The following is an 11,671-nucleotide window of genomic DNA, read 5'->3' on the forward strand; positions in this document are numbered from 1 at the left end:
TTTGTATTATTTTAACTTAAAAATTATTTTTTACTCCAAATACGATAATGAAGATCTAGAAAAGCAGAAAATAAAACCTACTAAATATGGAAAATGAGCAATACCTACACTTTTCCAAATGAAGCTAAAAACCCAATTGAAATTAGGTTTTTGTTTAATTGGAAAAGCATGAACACTCATCTTAAGGACATGGAAACACACTATATTTCTATCACATCGAAAATAACTTTTTTCTTAGATTTAATGACCTTTTCTAAATTGAGGCATTCTTTAGACCTCTGTACTACTGAAGCATCTCCTTTTACAAGAATGCTTTCTACACTTTTGTGAATGACTGAGTTCTTTCATCTGACTGGACCCAGCTGGCAAGTGGCATAATGAGAAAGGGAAATGAACGTCTTTCTTTTTTTCTCTCCTGGAAAACCAAGAAATGTATAAATCATATCCAAACAGAAGAAGCATTAGTTGCTTGCATAACTTCACAAGCTGTACATCTTAATATAATGTTTTCTACTGTTTTATGAGTAACGGATATTATAGTATAATTTTACTTTAAAAGTCTATGATGTGTGATTTCCTCAAATGCTATTTGAATAAATACAAATTTTGCATGTATAGTTAATAGGAAAAATTAAACTGAACTGACCAATTCTAAAACAAAACTTAGCCAAGATGTTCAAACTAGTAAAATATGTATGGCAAAATATGTTTATTCAGTTTATGGAGAAAGATCTCAAATAATTGGGCATGTAAGAGACCAAATTTTCTTAGACCCAGATCTAAGCTTGAACTTTGAGCTTGACCAAGCCCCTCATTTCATACATGAGAAAGCTGGTGCCCAGAGGGCTGATTGGCCCAAAGTTACTCAAACAAGAGTGATAGGGCTCCCTATCTTCTGGCTTCCAGGGTTCTTACTTCCAGGGAATTCTCTGCTCCCTAGCCACGTCAAAGGCACATGGGAGAAATTTAGTAAGGGTCAAAGGAAGAAATTAATGAAGAAATTTTAAGCAAAACAGAACTCAGGCTGGACGTGGTGGCTTACGCCTGTAATACCAGCACTTTGGGAGGCCAAGGCGGGTGGATCACTTGAGGTCAGGAGTTCGAGACCAGCCTGGCCAACATGGTGAAATCCCATCTCTACTAAAAATACAAAAATTAGCCAGGTGTGGTGGTGCATGCCTGTAATCCCAGCTACTTGGGAGGGTGAGGCAGGAGAATCGCTTGAATCTGGGAGGTGGAGGTTGCAGTGAGCCGAGGTCATGCCACTTCACTCCACCCTGGGCAACAGAGCGGAACTCTGTCTCAAAAACAAACAAACAAAAAGCAATTAAATTAAATAAAACGAATAACATAAAATAAAATAGAACTCTTTCTTCCTTTACCTTCTGATTTTTCTAGTCACTTTAAAATATCACATGATAAATAAATGTCAGCAACTTTTTCCCATTATAAATGTAATACATTTATAGAGGGGAAAGTTGGACAATTTTAAAGTATATACAAGAAAAGTAAGCCTTGTTCCTATCCCATACTCCAAGTTCTCTTTCCAGAGGCATTGTTTGTTAAGTTTTTAATTTGAATTTCCAGAAATTTTTAATAAGTATAGATGAATGTATCTATGTATTTATACAACTGTTAATGTAGCTTCCCCCCTCCACTTAATACATCTGAAAAATCATTCCAGATTTTTGCATGTAGAGGTACTTCATTCTTTTAAATGACTATATGGTATTCTATTGTATGATTTTACAATAATTTTTCAGTAATTCACCTATTATTAGGCTCAAGTTGTTTCTGATATTGTTTAGGTTGTAAACAATGCAAAAATAAACAATTCTTTATGTTCTTAGACAAGGATTTGCTAAAGTCAAAGAGAATGTAAAACATTGACCGTGTGGTACCTTCAGGTATCAAGTTTTGACCAACCCAGGCATATGGTAGCCTCCCCATGTCTATGCCTGGACCTATGGAAACATACTCCTCACACCAGACTAGTCCTGGACCCCACCCCCATGCCAGAGCAAAAGAAGATTCTTAGAGATTAAGTATATTTAAGTCATGTATAAACTTCATTTTTGAACAGAATCCTTTTTTGTGCATGTCTAAAGCAGTGGGGATAATTTTCATCTTGTAGAAAGGATATTTTATATGCTTCCTATTTGTACTTGAATTATGACTATGTAGACCACAGAAGGTATTAATAAGAAAAAAATCTGAGCAGGAAATTTAATGAAAAACTATATGAATTCACCAACCACTAGGAAAAAAAAGTAAATATTACTCCAAATTTTACACAAGAAAAACTCCTCAAAACCTCATTACCAATCTATTTTTGCCTTCTTTCCCTAACAGATTCAAGAAAGAAAGAAAGAGAAAGAGAGAGAGGAAAGGAGGGAGAATGAAAAGGAAGGAAGGAAGGAAGGAAGGAAGGAAGGAAGGAAGGAAGGAAGGAAGGAAGGAAGGAAGGAAGGAAGGAGGGAGGGAGGGAGGGAGGGAGGGAGGGAGGGAGGGAGGGAGGGAGGGGGAGGGAGGGGAGGGCAGGGAGGGAGGGAGGGAGGGAGGGAAGGGAGGGAGGGGAGGGAGGGAGGAAAAGGAGCAAGAGAGGGCAGAAGGAAATTGAAATTGAAGAGATGCCAGTTGGAATACCATCAAAGTACTAAGTGCCTAGTAAGATGTCTAGCAAGGAATGTGTAAAATGACCGTAAAGCTAGCCAGAAGATATTACTGACAGAAATCAACAAACACCTAAATAAATAGAAGGATACATTATGTTTATGAATTGGAAGACTCAGAAAAGATGCCAGTCTTCCCAAATTGATCTATATCCCAACAGTGTTTTATTTTAGGGAAGAATCTTAAGTTAATTCTAAAATTTTTACAAAAATTTTAGGGGAGGGAGGGAGGAAGGAAGGAAAAGGAGCAAGAGAGAGCAGAAGGAAAGAAAGAAGAGAGGGAGGGCAGAAAGGAAGGAACTTTAAATGCATGACAAAGTTTCTTTACTGGTATATTGATTGTGGCCATTATTTTCATACTTCTGTACTTTATACATATAAATACGTAAAGCATTCATGAAAGGATTTAAGGTTTTAAAATGTTGGGATATTTATACTGTAGTATTAAGAATTATATATTGCTTAATAGATTTCTGTGTGTTTTCTGTTATGTTGTTTTTAGGTTTATCCAAATCTACAAAATCAGCTCCCTATTCTCCATGCTTGAGATGTTAAATGTAAACTTCACTCAGAGGAGACACCAGCTAGAACACTCTGAGCCACACAGAATTCCAGAAATGTCTCAATTACGGTGATTGAATTGCATCACGTCTTATCACTAGCTAAGCGGCAGCAACCCTGTACCAGCGGGGCAAGGTCTCAGAGCAGATACTCAATGGACAATCAATTCACCAAAAATTTCTTCTGAAGATTCCCTCAACTTAGTTATCAACAGGTTTTCATTTATTCTCTAAAGAAATCAGAATTAGAGTTGAGAAGATATTAAGTGAAGTAATATAGAAAATCCAGGACAGTGATTGGCATTTAGGAAAAAGACGTTTGTCTTCTAACACTAAAGTTCCTAGCTACAATTTTCACAAAGCATGCCTCTTCGCTTTATCTACAAGTGTCACAGTCACAGAGGGGTACATCAACCTGATACAAGAGAAATGGAGCAGAGAGAGGGGACTGTCTCAGGCGAGTGATAGTCTTTCTGGGGAGAAATTCTCAAACCCAAGTCCTTGTTTTGTTTTTGCTTTTCCTTGGCAATAAGATTATCTTGGAGGGAAAATTGTGTAAATGTGGACAACTGAGTAAAGGCAAACTACACAGAGACGTAGTGGAAATAAGGAATGGGAGAGGTGGAAAAATAAAAGTAAACACATGCTAATGATTCAGTGTTAATTTTGTCAGGTCAAATCATAGAATTTGGAAAGAAAAAGGGCATCCAACAGCCTTGTTTTAAAGATGAGGAAACTGGGGCTCTGGAGTTGAAGAAATGTGTCTTCACTCCCATAAGTAATCTCGAAGTTCCAAGCCACCATGAGACTTTTCCTAACACTGAGGGAATTTCCTGCCATGTTGACACCACATTGCGCCAGTGTTCAAGACCATCACAGCTATGAACCTTGCTGGCTTGTTTCGAATGCCTGCTGGGACCTCGGCTGCCCATAGTGCTCTCTAAAGACTCCAGCTTTCTATAACTCCTATGGTTTTAAGCTCAAGGAATGATGTAGACGATGCCAATGCACAGATTTGATTTACCAACTCAGGCCTGTACAGCAGCTGAATCAACCTATGGGAAACTTTGGCTCTCTTTAACATTCTAAGTTTTAAGAACACCATTGCAAATACATGATTTCCAAAATAATAACAATGTACTTAATTAATCACATTATAGATCATATAAAAATAAATACCTAAATAGAAATACAATTTACCTTTTTCTTAAATTCCAAATTGCATAGAGCTGCCTACTCTGCAGTTTTCCATCACTGTCTCTCTCTCAAACTTCTCCTTTTGTTCTTTCATTTCTCTGTACAGACTCCAGTCATTTGTTTAAATATTCATACTCAACCAGAATACGCTTCCTAACGTGGGAATCATTGCTTATTCACAGGCACAGCCCTTGACATCCTGAAAACATGTAGTAACGATTTTTGAAATAAAGGTTTGACACTTCTACATTTACATGTAAATGGAGTTTAAAAATTCTAGGTTGAGAGTAAGAATACTATAAACATTCTGATCTAAAACGGGTGTTAGACATAACCCAGCACAACCAGTCACTCTTACAGGTGAGGAGACTGAGCTCAAGAGTGAGCTAGGGGCTCAGAGTCACCCAGCTCGTTAGAGCCTGAATGTACCACCTTGGTTCACTACCTCTGTTCACTGCCCTTTCTAGTGCACTTCATGAAATCACTCTCTAAGTACAGATCAACTCATTTAGATCCTTACATGATTCTTGAGAAAGTAGAAAGTATACATGCCTTGACCACACACAAGAACTTTGACATATTTCACTCTCTGTATTCAAATTTCTAACAATGTCTGGTACAAATAGGTATTCAGTCAGTTTGGGTTTCTACATCCCTTTTCCCCTTCTCTTCTTTAAATTTGCATGTAAACCACGTTAAAGACTGCTAATATACAGTAGCACCATCTCATGAGTCAAAGTGGGGATTCCTAGAGCCACTGAGGATGTTTGTAGAAGCCAGTGGTGCTGAGCCCACGGCTATTCTCCTGTGGACAATGGAACTGCTCCCCAAAGGACAATCTTAGGGGAAATGGGGCTGCCACCGTGAGGAGGTGTAAATAGAGATTAGAGATGGTCTTTGTGCTGCGAGAGGGACCTGACATTTCCAAATACCAAGTCCTGTCTTCCTCAGCCAAATACACCCTCTAGAACACAGACACCTACTTCGCTGTAGATTTTTGCGGGGGAGACAGAGCTGAATCCATAAGATAGTGGATTATTTAGATAAGAATTTCTGTATATAGAGTTTCCAATCAATTATATATCCCAATGATGTGAGGCAAACTACTTAGATTCCCTCTTAGCTTCTACATTTAGATGTTTCAAAGTCTATTCTGATCCTTAAATTTGACACTTCTCTTTAATACAAACAAAGCCCTTTTAGTATTCCTTGGGATTAGCTTACCACTTAATCAATTCCTTCCAACACTATCTCCTGTGAGTCAACAAACAGCTTCCTCCTGTGATTTGGGCCTGGCTAACAGCAAGTTAGACTTCAGAAGAATAATTACTAGGCAGAGGCATTTTCCAGGTGGTACAGTCCCCCTTTGAGGAAACTTGGTCATTTTACTTTTGCATTTAAGATGTCCTTTGGCTGAAACTAAAGTGTCAGTGTCTGAAATGTCCTTCTCTGTATCATTGACTTGATTTTTAGATTATATTTTAGGCTGGACTGACACCAAAAGTGCTTTTTAAAAACACTTGAAAAGACCAAAATTATTTAAATAATTTACAGTACATGAAAGGTAGTAAATTCTAGGCAAACATTTTAACTAGGTTTTCATGGAGAACTGACAGTGAGTAGCTTTGTGCTGAACAATGTGTAAGGCACTAAAAGATGCACTAGTGTAATTATTTTCCCTAAATTAATGCCTGTCCCTGACACATCTTAGACTTTTCCACCCTTGCCCTAAATCACTTAATTAAAAAAAAAAAAAAAAAAACATTTCTCCCAGCTAATTTGCTGACAGTCACCACTGATTTTGTCACATGTTGTTCAAGAGAGTGAGTACATTCTGAAATCAGACAGTTTACAGTGTCAGGTAAAAATTCTTACAAAACAGATACAGTTTTTGGAGTTGCAACTAGTTAACTGTGGATTTCTACTTGAGACAAAAAGTGACTTCATTTTATTGGAGAAAATGTCAATCAAGATGTAACTACTGACACCCGTCTTTGTTTCACCAGCCAGTAATAAAAGATAAAGCAGAGGAAATGGAGGAGCTGCAGTTATGCGTTTGCAACACACAAAGTCCTTGTTTTCCCACTAGGCGCTGCAGAAAAGCAATTGTCCATTCACGGCACATCCTCTGCATTTCAGAGCTAATATTTTTGCAGTTCTTAACTTGGTACATTACAGTCTTATGCAGTTAATTTTTTTAACCCTTTGAAATACAGCTCTTGTTTGAGATCGTGCTTAATATTACTGCTGACATGACCCAGTTTTAAAGCTTTCAGGTTCTCAATGTTGAGAATAGAAACTTTAAGAAAATCAGTTAGAAATTTTGGAACAGGGTTATGATTTCAAATAATCCCATCTTATTTGCTATTGCATAACTTTGAGAAGGGTAATAAGGAAATTCATGGTAACCATATATTACTTAAATTGCTGTTACAAAAACCGACTCTTTGGATAGGAATGATTTTTAGCAGGGATCCCCCTTAACACATAATAATGTGCCATTGAAAACAACATTAGCCCTGTGTTGAATTGCCAAGCTTCCTGCAGCACTTAGTGTGTTTACTATACACGAATGCATATGCCTGCCTCTGGTGCAAAAAGGTTTACTCTTATTGCAATAGTCACTCTGGCTAGAGCACATGAAGAACAGAATTTTTAAATGGTTAATTAGTCCCCAGGCTCAATCACTTAAGCCCCTAATTGAATATGACTCCATTTTCAACTATTGTAGGAAAAGATAATTAGCAAATTTGCAGTGGTAATAAAGAAGTTTTACTTTCCTTTATAAATAATAGTATCTAAATTTCTGGTCATATAACTTAGTATTTGCATCTCTCCTGGACTTCTGAATCCAAAACATTTTTTTGAAAAATGCAACAAGGTGATGAAGAATTTTTTTTCAGAATTCATTTTTTGGACATCTTCTATTGATTTTTTTCTACCTTCAGTCTCACGATCAGTTTCTTCCCTTCTTGCCACTAATTTCTTCATCTTGAAGTCTGCTATCAACCAACATGAAAAACTCAAGAAAAAAACTAATTTCCTGCTTCCCTGTTCTGCAAACCTTACCAATCCCTTTACCAGCATTTTCCTATCCTGTCCCACCAAAAATCAAAATTACCCAACTCCAAGATTTATGTTGGAGAAAAAATAATGCTTTTTTTTTTTTTTTTTTTTTTTTTAAAGACCACCTCAGTGTGGGCTCAAAGTGCAGTGAAAATGCCGGAGTCTCATTACACTGGTTGGAATGAAACTCTGTTGCCCTTAAACGGTTAATTCAGGGTAAGTGATAATGTTTAGTCAGTTCGCCTAGAAAAAGGAAGGAAATTCAAAAGCTGGTTGCTGTAGTAACAATCACAGACAGAAAATATATATATGTACAGGTTCATTTTAAATAAAAATCCTGCCATCTCTCTGTGACTCTATTCTCTCAAGAAAACTGAGCTTGCCGCTTAAATTTGTTGTACATACCTCAACCATTAAACAAGACATTTAACCATAGTGGCAGTTCTGTGACCTTTGAAAGCCGTGAAATCTCTGAGCGGTGCTGCTTGTTCATGAAGACTTGTGCTGCAGAATCCAGCAACTTCATCCAGGATTAGGAATATAATTAAGTAAAAAAAAAAAAAAAAAAGAAAGAAAAAAAAGAAAAAGAAAAAAAGGAAAAAAAAGGAAAGGAATAAAGATACACAAAAGCACACAAGGAGATCGAGAAAGAGGGAAGGTAGAAAGAGAGACTCTCCCTGGGTGAGTAACACCACTTTTCTCCTAGACAAGTGCTGGGACAGAGCCGAGTCTGCTGCAGTACCCAGACCAACTGACTGGCTGGGTGAGCAGCCGCCGGCCTGCTAGGCTGGGAGGTGCTGTCAGTTGCCACAGGCAAGGAAAAGCAGAGACCAATCGGCTTCAATTCTGGCAGCTTACTGGAGTGGAGCCTTTTCTGTTTATGTTTCCTCATTTCAAGAGTGACGTCAAAGGGTTTAGTTTTTCCTCTGCATGTGCTATTAATTTGAAAGTACTGTACTATGGGAAGAATGTGTGTGTGCCTGTGGTCAGCCTGGGCACCCCACTCTCAGGAGAGCCCAAGAAACATTTTCTATATTCAGGAATACATTTAAAGAATTTAAAATACCTTGTGGTGAGGTGTATAAAAACAAAAGCAAAACAAAACAAAAATTAAATATAAAACCCTGAGCTAAATCATAGCAGCAAGATGTAGATTTTTTCCGTCTGTGAATGTGTGCTACATGCTCACTTGGCAGCTGTTGCTTTTTTTTTTTTTTTTTTTTTTTTTTTTTTTTTTACCTAATTCATTTTTACTCGTACCTAAAAATGGGTTGTTAATTAATCTTGATAGCCATAGAGGCAGAATCGTGCAAATGCACTGGTGAACAAAATGATGTGCAATGAAACATAGAACTCCGGTGTCAGTTTGTGCCATGGGTCCCTGCATTTCCTCCAGCTTCTGTGGTGAAGCCTCGGGCTTGTCCCTGCCAGGGAGGTGCCTCCTGATGCCAGCAGGAGTCATTCAAGAAACAGGGCTATGGTGATGCCATGCAGGTGTTCCTGGGGCCTCAGCATGTTCTTTCCCAAAAAGCATGAAGGTCCAGTTATTTAGGAATACTTCCCTTAGCAGGGATCCCAGCTTATCCCTGGGTTACTCTTCCCACTCTGGAAAAATCTCCATAGTTGCCATCTGTTGTTTCTGCCTCCCCCACATCATCCTCCTTTTCCCCATCCCGAATTCTGCTCACAGCCCTTTTCTTGGGGAGCATGGGGGGCAGAACTTTCCTTTCTCTCTTCTATGGATTGCATGGACTTTCCCCCCAGCCCCATTCCTACAACAGAGCCACAAGGGGGCATGGGACCCACAGAGGCCAATCAGATTTCTCCATTGCTCTGAGGCAGACAATGTTTTAAGGGTGGGCACAACACTACGGAAAGTCCACATTCCTTTTTCAAATGCTAATATTGTTTCTTTGAGAAAGAAAGTATTTCTATATCCCAGAGAGGCTAGGCACTAGGATTAAGCAACCCTGTAACTGTTGGGGTTTATCTTTGGTGTTGAAGTCACAACAGTGAACAAAACAGATGGTTCTTTTCCCCCATGGAGTCTACATTTTGGAGACGCAGGGAAATTGCCAAAGAAAAATAAGTAAAAGTATAATGTCAGGTGGTAATGAGGGCTTCAAAATAAGGTGGGAGAATGAGGTGTGTGTGTACACGTGCATGTGCGTGTGTGGTGTGTGTTTGCTATTTTAGGAAAGATGATCAGGGCAGCCCTCTGATAAAGCAACTTGGAGCAGAGGCCTGAATGATGGGACACAGCAGGTACTGTGGGCCTCTACATCCCACGCAAAGGAAGCCATGTAAAGGTCCCACAACAGGTGAGTGCTTGGCAGAGCCGAGGAACAGGAAGGGAAATAGAGTGGCTCGAAGAGAATGAGCAAAGGGAAGAAAGAAGTTTCAGAAGGTATGTCTGAGACAAGATCAGGACATGTCTTACAGGCCATACACAGGACTTAGATTTTATTCCAAGGTGAAAACCTACCTATCACAGTGTTTTGAATTGAGGAATGTTTATGATTCGACACGAATTCTGAAGAGATTTCTCTTTTCTCTGTGGAAGATAGACTCCTAGGGAGCAAGAGTAGAAGCAGGGAGACTGATAAATGAGGCCACTGTGCTAACCTAAGTGAGAGCGCATCATGGCTTGGACTTGGGTGAGAGCAGTGGAGAAGGTGGGAGGGCCAGATTTTGGAAAGGGGCCTGTGTATTTGCAGAGAGCATTGGCAGTATTTGAAGATGAGAGGTGTGAGAAAAAGAGAGGAATCAAGAGTAATTTCCAGGTTCCTGGCTTGGGCAAACTAGAGTTGCCATTTACTGACATGGGGAAGCCTGGGAAAAGAGCCTGGTTTTGAGGTGAAATAAAGAACAGATCTGGACCTTCACTGAACAGCAACAGATATTTGATTGTGTACTCTGTTTCAGGCACTGTTTTAGGTGCTGGGGAGAATGCAGTGAAAACATGTAATACACATACACACCCTCCAACACGTAATTCTTTGACCCCATGAAACTTAGATTCTTCTGAAAGGAGAATGGTCATAACAACAAATAAAAAATTTATATAGGATATTGGGTGGTAATAATGTTGTGAAGCAAAAAACAGGAGAGGGAAGGGTCACTAGTCAGATAGAGGCTTGCAATATTAAAGTGAGTATGCAGAGAAGGTGCCACTGCAAAGGTGATGTTGGACACAAATGGGAAGTTGATGAGGGAGGCATAGGGAGAGCATTTTAAACAAGAGGACATCAAGTACAAGGCTCTGGGGACTGGAGTATTTGGCTGGTAAGTAGTAGGAGATGGCAATGGGTGCAGAGGTGACAGATCATGGAGAGTTTTCTAGGTCATTTAAGGACTTTGGCTTCCTGTCTGCATGAAACAGGGCTTTAAGGAGAGGAATGAAGCAATCTGACTTACGTCATGACAGGATCACTCTGGCAACCATGTGGAGGTCAAGGTAGAAGAGAGTGTGATAAAGGATATACTGCAATAAACAAGCCAGACATCCTCGTGGTGTCTACCACGATGCTTTGGTGGAGGTGGCTAGAAGTGGTTTACTTCTAATTATGTGTTGGTGTTAAGGACAATAAGACTTGTTAAATGGATTGGGTGCTAAGTATAAAGGAGGGAGATTAGTGAGAGGAGCCAATGACATCTCCAAAATGTGGGGTTCCATCAAGTAAAAGAACAGAGCTAGTACTGACCAAGAGATGGTGGGAGGAGCAGGTTTTGTGGGAAAGATGAAGAGTTTGATACTGACTATGTTAACCTTGCCTGTAAGATATCTACATGGAGATGTTGACTAGGCAGTGGAATATATAAGCATGGAGTTTAAGAGACAGTTCTGGGCTAAAGATATAAATTTGGAAGTCACTGTATACCTGTAGTACTTAAAGCCATGAAATTAGATATGATTACCAAGGGAATGAGTGCAGATAGAAGAGCTGCAGGCAGTCCATGATTATGTTGTCAAGAATATAAAGAAGGACTAGCAAGGGAGACTGACAAGGAGCCTCCAGAAAGTATAAGAAAAACCAAGAGAGGATGGTTTCTTAGAAGGTAAATTAAACATTTCAATCATCAGTTGTGTTAAATGACACTTAAATAAAGACTGAAAATTGACCCTTAAACTTAGAATGTGTAATTATTTGTTTCTTTTTAACAAAAGAAGGTTGA

General features: G+C 39.0%; 1 protein-coding gene across 1 annotated transcript in view; it reads right to left on the reverse strand.

Annotated features, from left to right (window-relative positions):
* PDE7B (phosphodiesterase 7B) overlaps positions 1-8,329 on the reverse strand; it is a 334,565-nt gene extending 326,236 nt beyond the window's left edge. Inside the window, exon 1 of the mRNA XM_050787962.1 lies at positions 7,901-8,329. Coding sequence (XP_050643919.1) covers positions 7,901-7,921 — 21 coding nt within the window. The 5' untranslated portion in view covers positions 7,922-8,329. The remainder of the gene's footprint in view (positions 1-7,900) is intronic.
* Between the last annotated feature and the right edge of the window lie 3,342 nt (positions 8,330-11,671).

This window comes from Macaca thibetana, chromosome 4 (genome assembly GCF_024542745.1).
Source record: "Macaca thibetana thibetana isolate TM-01 chromosome 4, ASM2454274v1, whole genome shotgun sequence".
In the NCBI taxonomy this organism is placed as follows: domain Eukaryota; kingdom Metazoa; phylum Chordata; class Mammalia; order Primates; family Cercopithecidae; genus Macaca; species Macaca thibetana.